This window comes from Tenebrio molitor, chromosome 2 (genome assembly GCF_963966145.1).
Source record: "Tenebrio molitor chromosome 2, icTenMoli1.1, whole genome shotgun sequence".
NCBI lineage: Eukaryota > Metazoa > Arthropoda > Insecta > Coleoptera > Tenebrionidae > Tenebrio > Tenebrio molitor.
This window is the reverse complement of record NC_091047.1, coordinates 11,273,912-11,297,861: the sequence shown is the minus strand read 5'-3', so window position 1 is coordinate 11,297,861 and position 23,950 is coordinate 11,273,912. Positions and strand designations below refer to the sequence as shown.

Here is a 23,950-nt window from a genome sequence, read left to right as displayed (position 1 = left end):
AAAGGCAAACTAAGAAAACTGTGGGGGACATGTATTGTTGGTTGCATCACACATTTTGTTAGGCTCATTATTACTCGTGAATCACCCTGTATATAAAAATATAAAATATAGTATACATAAAGGAAAAAAAAAATAGAATTGACAGCTTAACACTGTCAAAAATGCGTCAAATGTAAAAAAACATCAAATGAGAAACTATTTTTTATATAAAGAATATAAATGGAAATGCAATAACTCCCAAACGTACAAAAATTACTTGCTTGCCATGGCGACAATCAAATTTAAGTCAAGACTGTCAACCATATAAATTGGAAAGTAGTTACTAATATATAAACAAATAAAATAATTTGGTTGTAAACTTGTTGATGAATGATATTTTAATTTTGTTACGAACTTATTTATACTCTAAACTCGTCTAGACCTTACATTAACGGCTTTTGGCTATGCATTTGAACACTGCTGCCTTTGATCCATTTGAGCAGTACACTTTGAATGTGCATAAGCACACTCAATAACAACAACAGGAAAGCTTTGGCTTGTAATGTTACGCTTGCTTGACGGCCGACATAGATACATTACGCAGGTGGCGATGTGGTTAAATCGGTCTTGAGAAAATGCATTTTGCCTAAACCAGTTTACTTCTAGAAGTATGACAATGGCGTAAACCCGAGAAAGGGTAGGTAAATAATACCCTTTGTTTTCTCAAATAATTATACCTCAGACACATGTACGCTGACTACATCAAGGAAAGATACCCGTCGGCCAGGTTAGAACATGCTCTGTTTACAATGCTGTTGCAATCAATTAATGCAAAGCTTCGAAATAAAGTACAAGCTCTCACGTGCCACACATGAACCTCGCCAACACCATGGTCACAGCTACATTTTCAGAGCTTTTGTGCAGAGACCGTTAAAATTATTTCCATTAACTTGAGAACTGTTTCAGTTTTGCGATAATTGTTCTTTCGCATACAGTATCGGAATTTGCTTCTGAGAAAGATTTACGCTCCATTACAATCCAGATGCAATTACACAACTGGCGTGCAGTCTTTAGTGTGGTAATTTTTTATCAAGACTAGGTGCTTGTGCTTTATCAAACTGAAACGTAAGCTTTCTGGTCGTGTCTATTTGAAATTTTGAAAGAATATTAATGATGACACATTAAGGCATTTATGTGCGTTTTTTTGTTGTTGTTTAATTACTACACGACCAACGACAGGCCCGGAGCTGTTGAATTACTGTAGTTTTTCATAATTCTTCATGTCTTTCAGCGGCGATGAAATTTTTGTTATGTGGTGTAATTTATCATCGACGCATTTAAACGAATATGCAGGCACAGATATGCGGATCATTATTTACATGGTGTAGACCAGTCACTATAGGATTTTCTAATTACCAGAGCTCTGATTTTTTTGTATTTCGCTGAAAAAACTGAACGTATGAAAATAATTTTCTCGTACATTTCCACGTCCGTAACCAAAATATTTCGGTTTAACAAGTTATTGGCTACTGCTGCTTTGATTAACTAATTAATTAAACTAATAAAAGATGCTATTCATTTTTTATTGCAAGTAACTCAATGCTTAAACGAAAAAGTGTCAAATTATGGGATTGGCTTACATTATACAGGGTGTATCTAAAATGCGTGTGTTAATTTTAACACGTAGCAGAGCTTCTTAAATGAAACGTTTTGGATATTTGAATTTTTTACGTAAAAGCATTACAAATTGATTTACAATAAAAATTATCAAAATGTATACCCGCCTATGGATAAGGGCGGAAATTTTCTGTTGTGGTAGAAACGGGGCCTTGTCATTGTTATTCATTATTAATTTATTACAATTAACTTTCACAATTTCATAAACATTATTACAGGTATCTGGAATTTGTATCCCACCCACCTATGAAACGTTCTACGAATAGCCTATGCGCCACTCCTACAATTTTCGAACCATAGTACAGTTGCAGGCTTTCGTGTGTTTTAGTAGACCGTGTTTAAATTTATGGATTTACGAGGGCCTTTAAATTTATTAAGTTAAAAGTTTTGACTTAACTCGATTTTCAAATAAAAACCCTTTTGCTTTTTAACACGCACAAAAACAATCAGTTCATCAATTCTTTTTAGAAATGTACCAGAAAATATACTTCTTTAATAGACTTGATTTTTTTCCATCAGATCTAACTTCTGTTTACTGAATAAATAAATTACTGCTTTGGAGTAAGGTTAGGTCCCTAACATAAATCATTCAGCCCCGCGGCCTTAATTCTTGAATACTGTGTAAAGAGTATTAGATGCTTTAAAGAAGCATAATTATTATAGATGATCGTATCTAACATTACAATTTTACAAATGCAGACAGAAAGTCTTCGCATAATCTCAAAACATGACTCCAATAATATTTCACAATATTCGATTTCTAAACCCATTCAAGCGATTTTTTGACAGATTATGATTAAAAAAGGTTCTTTCGTGTGACTGTAGACTAAATAGCGTCTTTGTCTTTGCAAAAGATTAAGGTTGTTGGTAATAATTTTAATTGCTACGTTTCTAAACTTCTAAAGACAGCCATACCACCTCATGGTAATCCTACGAAGATGTATACTTGTTTACAACTTTGTCTGGGTTTTCTAATTGAGGCGGAACCGAGACTTGAAAATAGGCGAAGACAAAAGGCACTTTTTGGCCGAGGTGCACATTATATTTTTTAGGCGACCGCAGGAACTACAAACCAAAAGACATCATTATACTACAACTTTTTTCAAATAAACATATTTATTAATACATATTAACAATTCTTTCATAGTATTTTTTATCAGCTTGCCAACAAAATGAGAAATATACTACTTGCAATACAATTACTTACTTACATAATTTATGGTGACAGGACAATTATTGCGTTCATCATCTGCGATGCCCGGCGGTGTATTAGTCATTTATTCATCACTTTCACTGTTGCATTACACATTTCTTCTCACTCTGTTGCTATCGATTATATGAACATTCATTTTCTTATTATGCACCAAATAATTAAGCACCCAGAAATTAACGATACAACACTTTTTTCGGGCAAATAAAATACTTTGTTTAAATTTAATTGTGAAGTTTTTATTTATTTTCAGTCGGTTTACTCGTTTTTGTCGGTTTCGTTGTTAACTTACTAAACAGACCAACAGATGGCGCCACAGTCCAAGGTCAAAAAAGTGCGGCCCAAAAAGAGTCACTTTTCGTACGCTTGATAAGATTACCTTTTTCATTAAGGGTGCCTAAAAATCCTTATTGATTTCAATGAACAGTTGTTAAATAATTAGCAAAAGTTGTATTATTTACCAATTTGTTGATTAGAAGGAAAGGGATTGTGTAAGTGCATAAAAAATACCATAAATTAGGGGATGGCGTTTTGTTGCTTAACGCCACATTTACCCCGAAACATTGATTAAGAAAGTTAGCGCGTTCGTCAGAACAACGAAACCCTGTTTATTGCCGAAAATTATGTTGTATAGAAGGCAATTTATCAGCAGTGAGCTTACTGCTTTTTAGGTCAAAGTTTCTAACGACGTGATTTTTATTAATACATGTAAAAATCCTAACGAAAAATCAACGAAAAGAAAAAGGCATTTATAGAAGCATACAGAAGTGTAATTGGTTGCATTGTGAAGACATTAAGCGAGCAATTCGAACCATTTCGAAACGTCAGGAAATGACAAAACGTTCAAGGGACAATATACGAAACGGTCACGCTTGAAGAATAATTAATCTATTTAGCTTTTGTTTCTTGCTTCGGAGGCAGCGACTAAAACATCATCTGAAAAAAACACGTCTGCATTAATTAAACATAAAAGGCAACAATGCGGTGCTGGTGAATTAAAAATTGTTAGTTGCTTTTTATCCCTTTTCCAGGAGGTGGAATTCGGTGATATTGAGAGATATTTTTTAAAAAAGCTTAAAATGCGATATCCCTCCAAAATTCTTTCTGTTTCTTTTAATGCCGTCTTTATACATTTTTCCTCCAGTGAGATTTTAATTAGATTTTTTTGAAATGTAAGTCATTCTTTAGCCGAGCGAGGTGTACATTGTTTACATTATTTGGTGCTTAATTGAGAAAAGTTTTATTTTCACCACATGACGTTTAATCGATATTATTCATAACATCTGAATGCCGGCAGGTAATTGACAGGCAAAAGTGGAGGTAATCATAACGTTATAAATGTAACGAATAAATTTGGAAGTACCAAACTGAACAGAAATTTCCACCTAATTGTTGAATTAATTGGTAAATATGAATTTTCGAGGGTAATACCACGAGTATTAATTTTCAGGAAACCTTGTTGTTAATAATTCCAAGAGTTCGAAGAACGAATGGAATTAGACAACAAGCTTGAACGAAAATTATCCGGTTAATTTTTAAGCACAAGTGGTATTTAGAGAGAATATTTCTCGAATAAAAATACAAAATATTTGAAACAAATATCCGATACTGGAGGCTCTCGATTAAATGTGTACTTTTTTCAGTGCAAAATGACAAACTGTCTTCAGACACTGTTCTTGCTCTTCTCCGTGTTTTTGGGCACACTTCTAATGCTATTTTCGTCAATTTTTCATTCTGTGATATCTCCAAATCGATTCATGACGTCTAAGAAACTTGGATTTTCTAATTTCTTGACTTTGACGTTTCTGCTATGTCATGACAAAGTGGAATTTCCAGTGTAATTTTTTGAATTCATTTAATAACTCAGTACCTGTAATTCTTTCGTGAACTCAGAAAAGTTTTTGAAAAATGTGTGTTTTGAGTCTTTAGATTTAACTGGATTGAATTGCATTGTTTGAATTATTTTTCATTGCATAATATCGGGTGTTCATATAAATTTATCCTCAAAGTTGGCGTTGAAGATTCGATTGTGAATGCACCACGGATTACACATCACGGATCAGCTATTTAATCTAACCTCGCTTTTTGCGTTGTTTGTGTTTTTACGAGTACTTTGCAGACAGAAAAGTGGTGCGTTCACAACCGACTCTTCAACGCCAACTTTGAGCAGAAATTTAAATGAACACCGATATTATATTTAATAGCAATTTGTCATGTTTGTCGTGTTCTTGTTTAGTCCGTGGGATTGAAATTGTGTTTAAAACGTCGGATATGGATCTAGATTGCACACCGTCAGATATAAGAGAAGAAAATGAAATGAATATTAAAATTTCCATTAAAAACGGAAAAAACATGCAATTTAGGTACATATTTTCTTTCAACATAATTGGAACATTTGCTACCCACGTAGAAATTTTTTTCACCTGAATCGAAAACAAAAGCGAGTAATAGCTCACTTAAAAACTTTATAAATATCACTAATAACGCCATTACTTCTACAGGCGTAGATAAAAGTTTTTTCCTACAATTAATTCCGGACATATAATTCAAAATCTTTTACGCAAAATGCACCGACTAAATCAGATCCACCCTAGGAAAAGATATTATGATAACAATGACTTATGGAATCTTATTAAAAAGTTTTTTGCTAAAAATTTAATTTCTTCTATTTTTTTTAACATTACTTTTGAATTTATTATTTACGCATAGCAAATTACAACAGTATGTTACTGTGTGTCTTCCAATTAATGTACACTAAGTGTGTTTTTATTATAATCTGAAAGAATTATTCGGTGGCAATGTTTTTCTTCAAGGGGTTGTATTGAGTGGATTCTTTATAATCTCTGCTAGACTACGTCCACTGATAGAATGCATTTTTTTAAATATCCTTAGATAACAAAATCCCCAAACCATAACATTAAAATATTAAGAAAGTATCATAGATTGTGTTGGTAATATCTTGAAGCATTCGCGCCACTGATTCTCATTGGTTGTTATAAAACCCACGCCAAAAATAAATTATATGACATTTCAAATTTGAAATTGTCAGTGCTGTCAAGTGATTTAAGCATTTAGATTTGCGATTTTTCATCTTTAGAGCTTTATTTTGCGTTCCTCTAGTTTTAAAAGTTATTAGTTTTGATCGTGTTGCTGTTTTGATCTCCTCCGTTGCGATTTTTGTTGATTTCTTTGAATTTGTGAAGTGAGTGCGTGCCTCAAGAATCTCGCATAATGAACACTTTAAGTGACATTACAAACATCGAAAATGATACAGAGGTAATTTTTGTTCATGCATTAAATATTAAATAATCTCTTGTTTGTTTTAGCCATTTCTGAAAAAAGCTGGATATTTTCATTTCAGTAGCCAGCTTTTTTCGGAAATTCGAAAATGTATTGTGCGTTGCATTTTTAAATCCATGTGGCACATTATCACTCTTGAAATACCCTGTATTAATAAAACCTAATATATTACCCCTGCTATACTGAAGTTTTCTTTCGTCTTTCCTAAGTGCAAACATGCAGAATAATAATAAAACATCACGTGTAAACCTGTTCTTTCATTTTTTTAAATTTCGCGCCGGATCTATTTCTTATAGCGTAGAGTGAACACTTTCAGTAACATTTATGTCAAGCAATTTATCAGTGGATAGAGTTTAAAATCCATTTTATATTTCATTGAATCATTATTTGTTTTTAATACCTTGACAACGAGATATATTAAGTAGGCTATAATGCCTTAGGGCGTATAAATCTTAATGCCTGCTTATTATGCCCTCATTCGCAATTATACCGGGTGTAGAATTGATTAACGAGACATAGGATTTTACATGTAAAAATAAAGAGTTTCAATTATTGGCTCCCCTAACAATTTTATGGCAAAATAGTTAAAATGAAAGTTAGAGGGAATTAAAATTACTGTCTAATTTCAATTTTAGTTTTATTGTAACATCTTGTGGTACTGAAAGAAAGGCAAGAAAAAAGTTAACAGAAAAATACTAAAAAGTACTACTAGGCATGAAATTTTATTTCTTTCTTTAAATGGTATTATGGAGGATCTTCTTTAAGAAACTTCCAAGCAATTTTTGCTTCAGATTTCCCAGACCGACCAATTTCAGCCATAGAAACAATTCGAAGAATTGGAGAGAAGTTTGAACATTTAATGGAAGATACCTTTTCATTCGTCCTGTAGTCCTGTACGAGTTCATTTGAAGGGCAGATCAAAAGAAAATTAAATAATAGTGACAAATAATTTTAGAAGTCAAATTTCATTGCTAGTACTGCTTTTTAGTATTTTTGTCTTAACTCCTTTCTTGCTTTTCTTTCAGTACCACAAGATGTTAGAAAAAAACAAAGGGTGGAATTAGACAGTACTTTTAATTCTCTCTAACTTTCATTTTAACCATTTTGCCATAAAATTATTAGGGGAGCCAATAATTGGATCTCCTTATTTTTACATGTAAAATCCTATGTCTCGTAAACCAATTCTACACCCGGTATATACAATTCAAAAAATGTAACCATTTTATTGTTTACAATTTTATTTAAAGTTAAAAGTACAATTTGTAAATGAAGATCCACTAATTGAACAATTTCCTAAATCTACACTATGTTTAAATGAAGAAACATTCAGGTTGGAGGCATCAGTTTTACATAAAATTTTATTTTCGCCGGACGTTTCAGTTTCACGGGAGGTTCCAGCTTCACCGTTGCCAGTACCAATTAAACGGCTTATTTTATTCTTCGAAGCCATACTTTCTTCAATGTAACCTGATGCGACCGTATCGCTTTTCCACTGTCCATGCCTCTTTAAGGTCAACATATCCCCACCTGCATCTACAAGAAGAGTTGCCGATGTTCTACGCAGACAGTGGCCTGTGAACGCTTTAGCATCGACATAACCTAGATATTTTGCAATTTTTGACGGTACACTTCCAAAAGTATTTTTGCCAACCACTTGGGAAATGCATCTGCCATTACGATATCCCAAGAAATAGCGTCGTTCTTTTGTTATCTTCGGCCGCAATGAGGTATATTTTCGCAAGAAACTTAAAGCGTTCATCTCTTCTTCTTCTATAATCGTAAAACTCTTTGGGCCCCCAGTTTTTGTATCTCGAATTTTTACCACCACAACCGCACCTCTGTCATCTACATCATCTACATTTAATTTAACGAGTTCGTCCCTTCTTAAGCCACCAAAAATCCCCATCACCAGAACAACCTGTGTTTAACAGAAATATGTTTTAGTTAATGCCACAATCCACTACCTTAACACCTTTTCTAGAAGAAACATGTCGTCTGGAGCCTCTTTCATAAATTTTAGTATATCCTCTCGTGTCAAAATTTTAGATTTTTTTGGTATATACCCCTTGGAATGTTGCTTCAAGAAGGTTTCTAATCTACTACAATTTTTTATATCTATTTTCTTGTAGACTAACAATGTCGATCTTAGCATTGAATATTTCGACCAGAGTGAATTTAGGCTGAATGACTCCGACTATAAAGGATACAGACTGTCAGAAATTATTAAAAATGTACAAAATACATACCAATTCTTGAAAATAGCCCATTAGGACTGTTTCACTAACTTTTGTAATTTTTAAGTCATTTTTTAGCATCCATTTCTCAAAGTTATGATATTCCTTATCATACTGCAGACGAGATTTTCTGGGCAACAAGTTCTCATTAGCTTTATCGGCTCGTTCTAGTATAGTTTTCGGAATTATTTCGTCCATTCTCAATGCAACTGTCACTGTTTTATTTCACAAACAATAAAACAAACAAATCGTCATAGATACAAGGCACCGCAAACTAGGAAATTTAGCAAAATCAAATTCAAATAACTATTAAATTCGTTTATGTTTCACTGAATCATTATTTGTTTTTTATACCTTGACAACGAGATATATTAAGTAGGCTATAATGCCCTAGGGCGTATAAATCATAATGCCCGCTTATTAGGCCCGTTCAAACAAGTCATCGCAAACTAGGAAATTTAGCAAAATCAAGTTCACAATTTATACATTTTTTAAATAGACACCTTAAAAACTCTCGGGCCTGGCGGCCCTCGACCATTTAAACTGGTTGCCCTCGAACATAAACATCTTCATAATGCCCTTGATACATAAATAACTATTATTTCAATTTTATCGCTGTCTTGAAACAACTCAAAACAAAACTAGGAGCATTTTTTCTTTCACTTTTGTAAGACTCAAATGAATTAGTTCAAACAGAATGAACGAAACCGAGAATTAACTTATCCTGCGAAGTAGCTAACCAATTAATTTATAATTTAACTGCAAACTTACGTACCGCTGTAAATACCCGCCGGTGTATTTTTATGTTTTAAATATTCAACAGCTTTTTTCCATCACATTTGTGTTTCCTACACGATTATTCTTCAGAAATTCTTTATTTATTTTATATTGATTAGGTAAAAAACTCGAGCCACGTACTAAGGTCAACGTCACCCCCTTTTTTTACAACTTTGTTTTTTCTGTCAAACATTTTTTCTAGTAAACAACATTTATTATACGCCTACGCAACATGTTTTATTCGTCCATGCTTTTTGTGTCCAATTTAAATTGCGTAAAAAATGTGAACATCTACATCCGAATAAATTAGTTGACAAAGACTTGACGACTCATTTTCAACTCATACTTTCTAACGATACCTTTGTAGGATTTAATCTAAAAATCTTTAATTAAGCCTTTGATTAAAGGCAGAGCAAAACGAGTGTAGATTTTAGCGAAAAAAGAGAGCGTGATTCGATGAAAAATTGCACAAAATAATAGGAAAGGAAGTGAAGGGGAATAATTCCGGAAATATCAAGCTCAGTTAAACCGTTTGTTCTGCTCATGTTGCAAAGTTTTAACGTATTTCAGGTGCAAAGTGAGAAGTTGACATTTTGGGACTATGCAACTCATGGTATAAATGATTGATTGACACCCCACTCTATGCACTTGTAAAATATTTAATCATTTTGCACGAGATGCCTAATTGTTATTGAGTTGTTTTCTAGCTGTGCTAGTTTATAATTTTGACAAGTTTCGTCCCAAGTCGATGGCCGATAATTAACCTGGTAGGGGTCCAAATCCCTAGACGCAACCCCCTGTTACAAGCCGCTAACAACTTACGAAAACTGTGATAGATTTGGATTAACAAACTTCTAAATTATTATAGTGTTCAACTATTAATGGTGCGGTAGTCCCATGCAATCGATAAGCCTACAATACCACTAAAATGCTTCCATATTCAACATTTGCAACCGACTAATCAGTGTATTTTCTGTTCCAGGTAAGCCAGTGCACTTCGGTTTTACTCAACAGCTTATCGACGCCAATACCGTGAGTGCCACTAAATTCTAATGATTTTATTCTTATCGGAGTAGACGGTTTAGTGGCAATTATCTTGTGTCATGGCGCGGATCGTGTAATGCGTTTAAGCGATGACGTAGTGAAAATGGCCATCGCTGATATCATTTTTTACTCTCTCCCTGTTCGTGTGGCTGCAATGCTTTTATTGCTGCATCTCCGGTTTAAAAATTGTCATCATTTCAATTCCCCGATGTAATACGCGCCAACTAGGGCGATATTCGTTTGTGTTCCACTTTTCTATACGAACAATGCCATTTGTGCACGTTGAAGTTTTAACGGTTTAAAAATTTCAGCCAATTTTGCAGTAGATGTGATATTTTGGAGAGAATAAGACTACTACACATTGTTCCACTGAATTTTATTATCTGATTTGCTTGTTTTATCAAGAAATATTTTACGCACAAATTCAACTGAAAAATGTCAAATACATATGTTGCCAAAGTACTAAAATATTAGCAAATGCTAACAAAAGTTATATTTTCACACTTTTGACACTATATGTACTCGTAAATGGACCTATCATGACGTTTGAACCGGTAGATCCTGATACATCAAGATTTAAAGGTGAAAACAGTGTCAAAGAAAAATTACTGAATCAATAAACTTTATACAAAAGTAAAGAAGAATAATTGTAATCTTTAAAAAGTGACACTCATATTAGTCATATTGCTATAATAATATGTTTTATTTTGCCCTACGGGCTTTCGGATTTCTGATTACATTTTTCTTTATACATAAAATAACAGTTCCCAAAAAAATAATTTAAAACAATGCTATTCATATCCCCCACCCCTTTCCTTCTCTGTTCTTTCCCTCCTCTTCTATATCTCTTTCATCCATTTTTTTCTTGCTCCTCTTTCTCCTACTCTCCCGTTGAAGTTCCCTCTCATGAGAATACATTCTTCTCTGTTTTCTTTTATTGTATCTTCGACAGCTCTTCTTGTTGTCTTCATCTCTTTGCTGTATATTGTCATTTGTCCACCATTTATTGCCTATATGTTTGTTTCATTCCATACATCCTTCTTCTTCTCCTTTTTCTCTTGTCCCTCTTTTAATCCCCAATTTTACCCCTGTCATTAATCCCCCCGCAGCACTTCCTTTCTTCTTTCCTCGTTTTGCCCCATGACATTCTCATTTGTACTCTTTACAACTTTTCTATTTTTCCCCAGCTCCGTTCCTCTACCCATGTTTCTACCAGACCCAGTATTTCAAATTGTCTCACTATTTTTTTCTTAAATCTGCCACGTTTCAATATAATCCCTCACTTTTGCCGTTTTCGTTATTTTTGTTGTTGCTTATGCTGTCCCCTTCATATCTTCTCTCTTGTGTTTCTCTTCCGGATCCCATTTTCTTTGTCTATCTATCTTTTTCTTTGTCCCTTTCGGTTGTCGCAGTTTTATCCATTCCCCTATTCCTCCTTCTACTGAAAAATCTCTAGTCTCCCCCTTTTTCCATTCCATCTCCACTGTACCCCCTCTATTGTAATTTTCCTATATCCCACTTTTACTTCCCTTCCCCTTTCTCTTCTTTCGCGATAATTCTTATTTTCTTCCATATCTCTCGTTCTTGTTTTATAAGGGTATTGTTTATGAATATCTTCTCTGTTTCCTCCTTTTTTCTCAGTTTTCTTTTTTGTTTCATCAGTTTTCCTTTCCCACTCCACTCTTCCATTTCCACTTAGTAGTTCATCCTTGTTCAGTAATCCTTGACTTTAGTTTCTTCTATGTTTTCTTTTATAAAATTTTCCTCTTTGATCTGTTCTTGCTCTGGCCCTCACCTCTCCATCCTTTTATCACTATGTTATTTTTTCTTCTTCTCTTTTCTTCATTTTCCATTTTCCTTTCCAGCCGTGCCACTCTCTCAGACATGCTGTTTTTCTCTTCCTCCCATTTCTTTTCTTTATTCTTAAATTCTTCCCTTAGTAATTTCTCTCTTAACTTCTTAGTTCTCTTTTCACATCTCTTTTATTTCCACTTTCATTTCCTCCAGCTTTTCTAGTATTTTTTCTTTTCTTCTCTATATCAGGTGATCTTGCTGTTTTCTTGCTTACTTCAAATACTTCCTCTTCCTCCTCTTCTTGTCTTCCTGTTCTGCCTTTCCTTGATATTTTCCTTTTTGTTCATAGGCTTGCTCTTTCATATTGTTATTTCAATATTAATAAAGCAATTCTGATGCTGTCTAACTAAAATAATCAATTTTAAAAAGTCCAGAATTGTTGATTTATCCGAAAACAGGAAAGAAAATATTTCCTATGTTTCATACTTTCATAGCTCACATTATACAGGCAATAGATCCATTCGCCTGGGAGTTTTTCTGTGACTTTTTCAAAATGTATTTAAAAACACTACATTTATTTGAATTTAGAAAAAAAGTAAGACCCTCATATTTTATTAAAACATCAAAGAGTTTGGTAATAAGATATTTGCATTAAAGTGAGGGCTAAGTACATTTAAACAAAAGCAAGTACATACATATATCGATTTAAGGAGAAAGAGAAGAAAGAGTATTTTGATAACATGCAACAAAATGTACTTTTTATAATAACATCCATTTTATTATCAGTTTTTTTTAATAAATGGGAAGCTTTATTTTTTACGACTGTGCGATGAAATTAAAATTTAACGTTTTTACAGTCAAAATTCAGACAATAGTTCAATTGATTTTAATACACTACGAGTATTTAACTTACAATTTTTTACAGTGGCAGAATTTTTTTTTTTGTGTGAAAATAATTGTATGTACACATACAAAACTGTGCAGGAGGAGTTGTTTTGTGGTTTGAGCAAATACAAACGGTTCTTTCGGTTTTCTATATAAATTGTACAACACGCAAGCTCTGGAGTGTTGTTTACTCTTCTACCCCAAAATTCCCAGAAGGTTCATTGTCACTTCACGGAGATTTAAATTTCACCATATATTCTGTTCCCTAATTCTCCACTACCAGATGTTGATAGTGTTTACCTTGAAGAAACGCAACTGTTCAATGCTAGAGATATGATGTTTTCAACAATTAGAATATCTGAATCTATAATTATGTACCCTCTACATATATTTGAATTAATAATGTTAGAGGGGTTTTGTTGGAATGTAAAGTGTCGACATAAAAATATATTATAGTATATCTATTACAGCTATTTCAAGCATAAATAACTAAAATAAAACATTGTAGTGCACAAACTGGTAGAAAACAAAACCAATAAAAATTTTGTGAGACTGGTTTTAGTAGTTCTCGTATTTTCCTGCCTCTTTAGTTTCCTTTTGTTATTAGTTATATCTAGTTAAATAAAATCTTCTTGGGATGGTTATACCTTTTCAATTTAACAAGTTCCAGTCTAAAAGAAATCTTCATCTAAATATTCTCTGGCTCTTCTAATTGACCATAAAGAATGCTATTTTAAACTGACATATAGGAATGCAAAATTATGTAATAATAATAATTAGTTTCTAGATGTTCAAAATTATTCTGCTGACTTCGTCTCTTTTATTCATTTCAACGTCAGTTTGAAGTATGAAAAAGCAACATACCAAAACACCTTATCATTACCAAAGTTTGTCTCAGTTCTCCATCCTAGACAGATCCTGCGGTTCGATGCCGTCCTTCCTGCGTTATCTTCGCCAAATGTGTTTCCATTTTGTGGCCTTTCATCGGTCGTGTAGTGTTCTTAGAGAAACGGAATCGTTGTTTTATTTCTGTGTTGCATCGTGCAATGAAAATTTTTAATGTTGCACTGAGAAGAAACTTACTGGTAATTACAGCAAGCAGTTGATGAGATATTTTTTGTAAGAAAGCTCCAAGTCTTGTACCGAGGAAACTCTATTAAGTTAATTATGGCATGTCTTAAAACTATGGAAACTTTAGAATTCTCTTTGTCGTTGCGCAGACTGCGTCGATGTTTCAACGTTGATTAATGTTAATGCTCAACGTAGCATATAAGTCTCTTTAATGTATATTAATGATAGATGCATTTTTAGCTGCTTATGACTAGACTTAGAACAGTGTTATGTTAATAATAGCTTAATCTTCAAACTGAGTTAAAGCGCAAAACCTGTAAACACTAATACGATTTCATTTGACCTGCAGCAATGTGTACCTACGTAATGAAATTGCAACGGTAGTTTTTAGTAATCTTATTATGTGTGGTCATTAACACACAACGAGCTAATTATGTTATTGACCCCCGAGGACCCTATTTAACATTTATTACCTTAGTTAATTTATGGAATTTTAATACCGGCTGACACAGAACATCTTTTTATCAGTGCATATTTGACATTTAACTATATATTTTTTATTATGTCATATTTGTTGTTTAACTTTTTTTTTTCTATTTTGCACCTTAAACACTCAAAACTTGAATTGTTCGTCTAGTTACCAGTGTTACCAACCATTTATATTTGCCGAATATAATTTTCATAGCATTATGTTTTGAACTTTTTTCAATTTAAAATTTAAAATAGGAGCAAATTTAAAAAAATATTGCATTACACTCGTTTTATAAGCTATTTTGTCACACTTGTTTACTTTATAGCACTCCTCGCTGCGCTCATCGTGCTCTAAAAAACGCGGGCGAAAAAATTGTGTCTTATAAAACTTGTATAATAAATTACTATTTCCTACGCTCAGGACAAATATGGAATTTATTATTAAGCAGGATAGAGGACCAGTAAATACGAACAAGATATGTACTTACTTTAATGAAAGTTGTCAACAGGAACTGATTACAATATGACGAGCATGAGAAAAAAGGGAAAAAATTGAACTTAAGTTAAGCTAGGCGTCCAGTTGATGAGAATAATTTTTACAAAAGTACAAAGAAAGTTAAAATGAAGCTGAAATTTTTGATCAAAACTGCTAATCGATTAATAAAATATGATTAATAATAGTCATTACGACATTCAAATGTATGTAATAAAGTTAGGTTTTAGATATGTCATTATATTAGATAATATTCATTATTGTATTACCCAATGAGTGTGTAATGGTTACTATTACGTGCGAGGACATTTGCGGCACGACGTGTAGACGAAAAATATTCCCACAGTTGGTAGTTTACTACATTTTATGTTTTCTAACTGGTGCATTTAACATTTAATATTTGTGCCATCAACATGTTATTAATTATTATTAAACATACATATTATGAAACAATGTGCAACTAAAATCAATTTTTACAAATAAAAATAAATTTTATGAAGTCTCACATAAAAATATAAAAATCTTGTATTTAACACAGTTAATTTACATGAAAAGGTCATTTATAAAATTTGTTTGCGGTAAGCATAGAGGAAACAAAATAACTAGCAGTTACGTAGCACATTTCCTATATTTTCTCTGATACAACGTTGTGATAAGGTATGATGAATTTTATTTGTATCACCTGAGGCATAAACATTTCTATTGTGAAAATTTCAGATTTCAGACAAGAACGCAACATTTTTACATCATCAGTCGTTTTGTGTGTATAAAACAGATAATTAAGATGTCAAAATTGCAAATCACATAAACTCCAACTTTAATCAGTAATGATTTAATGAACAATAATTGACAACTGGAGTTGTCGTAGAATTTATTTTTCACCAGGAAATTAATTTCTTTTTACGAATATTAGTCCAAACTATTGTTTAAAAACCAATTTTAAAAATGAATAACGGCAGTTAATGAAACATTTTTGGTTGTTTCTATTATTTCTCAATTTCTCGAGTGAATGCGAAATAAGATGAAAAACGAGCAATTTTTATGAAATTTTACAAATTACATAACAGATCCGGAGACATCTGGAGAATTTAATAATTTACAAATTATTTTTCACCGTCATATTACTTTTACGAGAAGTGACAGCTAGCCACATTTCAAGTTTTCATTTCTCACAATTTGATCCCTCACTGATGAAATTTTTTTGCAATTTCAACGGACTACAAATTTTCTTGCTGTGTCAACAAGATAACACATGAACACACCTGATCAGCCCACCGACTCAATTTCTTCCAAATGAATTAATTCTCGATATCGACATATTCGAATAACTTGTCCCATTGTCTGAAAAAAGAAATGTTTTAATTAGTAGTCTTATTTATTTCATAATACAGTGAAACCTCTCAACAACGGACATCAATGGGAATCCTTGGTTGTCTGGTCTGAGGACGTGTCCGTTAATGGGAGATGGGCAAAGTTAATATGTACATAGTTACGTTTCTACAAAAATGTCCGTTGTCAGAAGGTGTTCGCTGACTAGAGGTGTCCGCTAACGGAGGTTTCACTGTAATTAAAAACAAAATCGACGTTGTGATTATGTTGACTTTTCTCTATAAGTTAAATCCCCGCTTAAGTAAATGTTGAAAAGATTATTAGTTTTGAGATTAACGTGGGATTCTGAGGAATTTGCTCTATGGATATTATTGTTGATGATGTAATCCGAAATATGTAAATTGGTATTTAATCCATCAACATATACAAATATGGAAAGTTAGCTTTACAACAATTTGCTACTAAAGGGTAAATTTTGATTGACTAACATTCCCATCCAGCACTGATCCATATGTCGAATAGTTGCAATTATCCGGAATTAAAATGCAAAGCGTGTGCATACACCGACTCCAAGTGTGAATGGAACAGTGCAAAATATATGCGAAGAATTGCAAACCGTGTTGCATTATTTATATCCGAATAAAGAACACAAGTATATTGAATGTCTGCCAGTAGCACAGAAATTATTCTTGGAGTTATTCGTGCACGAACTTTACAAAAGATTAACGTCTTTTAGTCCTCTATTTGCTCAGTATACTTATGTTTAAAAAACTACACATATTGCACCAACAGCTGCACCGGCATGTATAAATATATTCCTGTTCTTGAAAACCTGAAAAATCTACTTACACATAAAGAAGTCGCTGAAATGTGTAAAGTTTCATTTTGTTTCCCTGGAGAGAAATTCCTACCTACTTCAGTCGAGGAATTGCTCAAATGGGTTCGAACTTTGATCCACATAACGTCAAACCGAAGACATTGCTAACAAAAATTAGTTAAACAATATGTGTTTGCGAAAAGCGTGGAAAGGGAGGGAGTCGAACTAAAACTATAGGGTTGCGCAGTTCATGACCTGTTAGCATGTTAATTTATGTAGTCGTGACCTCAAATTATAGGTGGTGGCGGTTTTCTCACTCCCAAATATTTCTCGATGACCGATAAGAAGTCTAATTCTGTCAACTGTTATTACGGAATTAGTTTGAGGCTCGGTTTTCTATTTACCTCCGGTTCGACTTTTACATGTTTTGTGTTCAATCAAGCGTCCAGATGTGATGACCTCGCCAGATTGGCAGATCTCCGCTCGATTGTCGAAGAGATAACAAGTCCGTACATGAAATCAATAAAGTAAGCTTACCATCCCACTAAATCCCTTATGTTCAGGGATGACACCATAGATCTACTGAAAATCCCTTATAAATCTATTTGATACTAAAAACACCCTGTCCTATATTGAAAAACTCTGTACGGGATTTAAAGTTGGTCGTCGGAGCTAACGAAACGAACACTGAAAAAATACAAAAACTTTTTTTTTCAGCACACACGAATAATTTCAATTATTCCGGCTCGTTGACCGGCAGGAGTCAAGTCACTAAAACTTTACATTACTAATATTGACCATCATAGCTGGCGGTGTCAGTTATAATTTGATCTGAACTAATTAAATTCCTGTATTGATTAGCCTGACCCACATCCCCTCATATCGGTAGGTTTATTTTCCTTTGGCAAATAACCACCTTCGTCCTAACTTTATTTATCGTTTTATTTCATTATCACTCCATAATCTAATTCCGATCTGAGTAAAAATCCGCTTTTCCCGTCTCCATTGCAGGTACTTTATAACTTTCTTTGTTTCTCTATCCCCAATCCTTTTTAATGTGTGTTCACTGTAAATTTGGGATTTATTTGTCGGGCCTCGGGTGTCTCTTGCCCGATTCTCTCTTCCCCAACCTCCTAACACATCGCATTTACCCGATCAATATCCAGCAATACGGAATTGGAAAGATTTAAAGACGACCGTTATTCAAATGGGATATTTTTGTTTTCTTGTTTGCTATTTTCAGGTTATTTCCATTTTCGAACCCCACAATAAATTATTATTATTATTGCTCGCATTGCGCACAGACTGCCATAAATTCAGACAATATGGGATAACATAATTTTTTATGTAAAATAACAGTGCCGTTTCCAAAATGCGACTGCCAGGAAAGGGCAAAGTGCCGACGGAGGTTCAGTCAATTGTTAAAAATGTTGCTAATTCGTCTAACTACACAAATTTCATTAATTAGCGAAATAGGGGGAATGATCGCGTTCATGAATAATTGAATAATAACAGTGAAACGTAATTATAAGGGTCAGTCACGTGTGGATGGGTTTTTACAATGATTTTGCATCTGTTGAGGTAAGATTGTCCCTTATTTGCAATATTTTCCCAGTTTCACTTCCACTCATTAATTTCAGAAATCGTTTGCTACACATGAAAACAAATGATATTCAAATAAATATACAAAATATTTTAAACAAATTTCAAGTTGCGTAAATACGTATTTTCCATTAACCTCACGTGTCATAAGTCATTGCCATTTTTATATACGCATTTGTTCAGTTGGTCGCAAGATTTTTTCTTATTTGAAGGTGTTTTTGCAAGACAGGACCTAGATTTTTGATAATTATTCTGAATACAGAAAAAAGGAAGTTGCGGGATTTTATTAAAATATTTGACTATTTAACTTGTTTTTTAAACTTCTTCTTTCTAGGTCGGATATAAATCTCAATTGTAGAATCCCCTTCGGGAGTAGATTTTTCTGTTTACTTTAAAAAGAAAAATAAATAAAAAGCAAGCGTGAAAAGTCGACGATAAATTGTAAAAGTCTTTGATGTTATTCTTATACTCTTGCGAAATTATAATATCTATTTTCAAATTCTTTTTGAAAAGGTAAGAAATGCAATATATTTTTATTTCGGTTTAAATGCTAATTTAAAAAGTATCATGCGTTCAAATGAAAACCTGAGCTGAGTAGTAGGCGTTGAAAAAGTAAACCATTTGGAACAGTGTCAAGTTTAAATTTCCCGCCGTTTGACATGAATGACATTTGTTTATCTTTAATCGGCACTGATTGAACATGTTTGTTTTCAGCAAAGGGTGCTCTGAAATATTTGCTTCGAGAAGAGGAATCGTTGGTTATTCTATTTTTAATGTAAAACATTGGAAAGACAGAAAACAAACCAGAAAAATTATTTATTTATAAATTTTAGGTTAGCTGTCAACATGCTTTAATTACAACTGTCAATTTACACTTTTAAAAAGCAAAACAATTGACGCCAACAACCTAACCTGAAAGTGTGACATTCAGAATTTACCGAATTTATTCTACATACATATTATAAAGCGGCACATTCAAAATTTGGCAAGTTTTCATAGCAAGTTGGACTAGACGATCATTTATAGATACCCTATACAAGATTATAACAAGAGTAACAGGGTTGATATCTTATCTAAAATATTATATTTATAATAAATATTTACAAATTAATTGAGAAGCCAACAGATGTTTAGCCACGAGAGCTTGCTCGAGTGGGCTAATGTTTCTTGAGTGACTTATTTGTTGTTAAGGCATAAGTGCAATACATAATTTTATCCAACGCCTCCTTCTGTAACAGTTCTTATTCTTTTTGATGTTCAATAAACTGTTCAATTTTCTCTAAACTCATTAATTATAAAAACAGTTTAGTTATGGGTTCATAAGCCCACTAGTGTTTTATAGACTTCATAATACATATATTCAAAATCAGCATTATTATGACTTCATATAAACAGATGTTGGATAAAATAATTTTTTATTTTATATTTGCCCATTTCCTAAGGAAAAGGCATTTCGTCATAAGCAACTGTCCTGACCTGAATTGTAACAGCATTAATAGATAAAATATCAATTAGACTATTGACTTAGATAAGTCACTCTTTGATGCAACATTAATTAAGTCACTATCAATTCCCCATCTGTTGTTGAATCGAGTTAATGACAACGAACAGCAGAGATGCGAATCTTTCGTTGCAACAATTGTTATTAATCACGCGATCGTCGAAAGCGTAGTCACAATCATGCCTGATAAATAAATAAACAGTTCCGACTAGTGTTGTAAAGTTCAATTGTACAAAACTTTTGAAGTACAACTCTACCTGCCAGAACACGGACTTAGGTAATAAATTATGTTCTCTCAACTCTGTGATAGAGCTTTAAAGCACAAGCTTTCGGATGAAGCTCGCCAGGCTAATTAAGGAGCCAGGATTATGTGCTTCCTTTAAGCTCAGGATTCACGCTGAACTAAATAATGTCAGTGATATTTGACAGAAATTCTGACTGTACAATCTGAACTGGGAAAGTAATTCGGAATATTGGTTTACGCAGTAATTAAACGCTCTCCGTATGTAGTCCTAATTCAAACAGAGAGACATTTTTGGAATAAAATACGGCCGCAAAAAATAAAACTACTAAGAAGGCCCATTGTGAACACAGCTACTTTTTTAAGGAAAACACCCCGATTTTCAAGGGTAAACAGAAAAGCAGAAAAAATCGTGCGTATAACATTTATGTTTAAGTATTTCAACCTCCTCATAACAATTTCTACATTTTTCTCATCCACATCTATGTTCTTTACTACTCTCTTCTATCATTTTGTTACCTTTTTTTATCATTTGATTACATTTTTGAATCATCTTCGGTTTTGTATAAGTATCGCCCCAGAGAGGAAGCATGTTATTTACTTCTTCAATAATTTTATTTCCTTCTTCAATCATTTTTTTACCTCCTTTCACAAACTTCAGAATGATTTTGTAAACATTCTTGATTAAAACACTATCTATTGCATTTTTCACAATATATTCTTTTTGCAGAGTCTTCTTTGTGATTAGATTTGAAACACATTATGCATATTTTATCCTTCGTTTTGCATTTATGTTTATCTTTGTTTTGATATGGTTTGTCACATTTTTCACAATAATAAGATTGACCATAGAAAGCTGTCATACTACCGATTGTATCAAAATGATTTCCATTTTTATATAAATAAACTTTTCCATCTTTTTCAGCCCCCGAATATATTATGGAGTTAAAGCATTCGGCTGCTACAACTTTTACTTTTTCTATGTTTGCAATATCATCTAAAGTAAAATAATTTTTATTATATTCTCCAAGTTGATTACATAGCTCTTGAGCTAAAGTTGTTTGTAAATTTCTTCCCATTCTTATATATCTTATATCATTATGATCATATTCCTTACCAAATATAATATTTGTATGATAAGTTAATCCAACAATAACAGCTCTTGGACAACATAATCTAAGTATCTTTATTTTTTATTTGTGTTATACTTTTCTTTGTTCGTGAATCTTCTGCTATATTTAATAATCTTTTCGCATTAGTAGCACCTCTAGGCATATTAACAACTTCTGCATGAAATGTACAACCGTATATATCTAAATCTTGATTTGAAGTTAAGATACTTTGAATTTTGTTTAATAAATTATCAATTTCAGAAGTTCTTGATAACCCTGTGGAAATAGGGGACCAAAGATCATTGTGATTAACTACTATATTTAATAAATCTTCTTCTTTGAAATTTGTTTTCTCTTTTACTATTTTAATCATTTCATTTAAACCCTCGCTAATGACAGTAATTTTTTTCATAATTATGTCAGAAAGATCAGACTCGGATGATTCTTCCTCTTTCAATAATATAACTTTATAGTAAACTTTATGTTTCTTCCATTTTTTGGTGTATTCAGCTTTTGTTTCTAGTATATTAATTTTAGTTTTTTTTGAAAACTCTGTAAAATAACTATCTTCGAATGCAAAAGGCTTCATTGCAGAAGGTTGCTCACCAATTTCGCTTCGCTCATGAGGGCTTTTAGCCCGAATTTTTTGTAATAATTCTGCCTTCTTCATTTTTGAGTAACCTTTGATATTCTTTTCTTTGGCAATTTTTCTTAATTCTTTTATCGATGTATTCTGCGTCGACTTGTTTTTTGACATCGATTCCTCAAATAATTCCTCTAATCTTTGCGATCCAATTTCTTTGAGAAGTATATTTAAATTTTCATTGTTTACATTATTCGAAATTAGATTCACTAGATCTGTTTTTTTACTATTTTGCTTTATCTTTAGGTCTAGTTTTTCAGCAATTGATTTTAATTTTTTAATATGGAGTCTATTTAATTTATTAACCAATTACCAGCATTGAATTCTTCTTTTAGAATTAAGTTTATAAGATCTAATTTAGTCGTTGAGTTATATTGCGAATAGTTTTTTAAGCCCAGCCTTTTTGCAATGGTTTTTATTTTTTTTAAACTTAGTTTATTTAGCACAATCTCATTATCTGATGGTGGTGTTAAAAAATATTTATTCATCAAAGACAATTCATGGTGAGGCTTCGCTGAACTCGAGGAAGGGATATATTTATTAATTTGTCAATTATCTCACCCAATAATAATATAATTTACCAGGTGATGGAACATTAAATCAAGAATCACTTGCTTTTATCAGTAAACCTAGATGTGGCGTTAAAGATAATCCAACAGCTTATAGAGTTCATTATCAAAAATGGAATAAAACAAATCTTAAATGGTATTTTTCGTCAGCTACAAACGAGATGAAAGAATTAGCACAAAAAGCCTTTGATCAATGGGAATCTGTTTCAAATTTAAAGTTTAATTACAATAGTGTTAAACCGGACATACTTATTTCATTTTCTAATACGATGTTTCAACATAATCATAATTCACAGTGTCAAAAAGGAATATGTTCTAGCAGTTTTGACGGAAAAGGTAATGTTTTAGCGCATGGCTTCTTTCCAAATAATAATGAATGTTTAGGAATTCATTTTGATAAATCAGAAAATTGGTATTTTGGTGAATCAGGCAATACACCTGACGGTCAGATTAATTTTTATACAGTATTATTACACGAAATCGGACACACGTTAGGTATTGAACATTCTGCAAATAATAATTCAATTATGTACGCCTATTATAAAGGTGATATTGATAAATTAACTCAAGACGATATGTGGGCAATTCAATATTTATATGGACGACCTGAACGATTAAAATATGAATTAATACCAACAACAACAACAACAACAACAGTTAAACCTACTGTAAGCAAAGTCTGGCAAAGCGTCCCTGAAGTCGGAGTCAAAGATACAGTTGGTAATTCGTCTTCGACTCATGAGCCTTTGGTGAATTTATATGATTTTAATAAAGAAATCGATACATTTTTAATTGCAAATCATCATATGTATATTTTTTATAAGAAATATGTTTGGTTAGTCAATTTAAAAGACATGACTTATGATAAAGAACCGAAATTAATTACAGATTATTTATATTTTTTGCCAGATGATTTTAAAGAAATTTCGCATATTTATCAAAGACCTTCAGGTGATGTTTTAATAGTTGTTAAAAATGTATATTATTTAATTGATTTTCCAAGTTTTAATGTTAAAAATGGATATAATGGTAAATCTATTGAAAATTTAGGAATACCAAAAGGAAAAAGAATTGATGCAATACCTATTTAGAACTTATTCTGGAAAAAACATACTGGGTGCCCCAAAATTCGCGGAACAACTCAATGAGGCAATGTCAATTCATTTTAGAAAATAACGAGAAAAATAATTTAAAAATTCTA

At 32.5% G+C, this 23,950-nt stretch overlaps 2 protein-coding genes across 4 annotated transcripts in view; one reads left to right on the top strand and one right to left on the bottom strand.

Moving 5' to 3' along the window:
• The window catches only part of dpr12 (defective proboscis extension response 12), a 337,047-nt gene that overhangs the window by 91,598 nt on the left and 221,499 nt on the right, over positions 1 to 23,950 (top strand). The gene's annotated exons all lie outside the window — the stretch shown is intronic.
• Positions 7,369 to 8,679, bottom strand: LOC138124912 (tyrosine recombinase XerC-like). Its single transcript, XM_069040106.1, has 3 exons — positions 8,413 to 8,679; positions 8,139 to 8,360; positions 7,369 to 8,084 (listed from the first exon to the last, which is right to left on the bottom strand). The coding sequence occupies exons 1-3, from the start codon at positions 8,596 to 8,598 to the stop codon at positions 7,404 to 7,406; spliced, it is 1,089 nt and encodes a 362-aa protein (XP_068896207.1). The 5' UTR covers positions 8,599 to 8,679; the 3' UTR covers positions 7,369 to 7,403.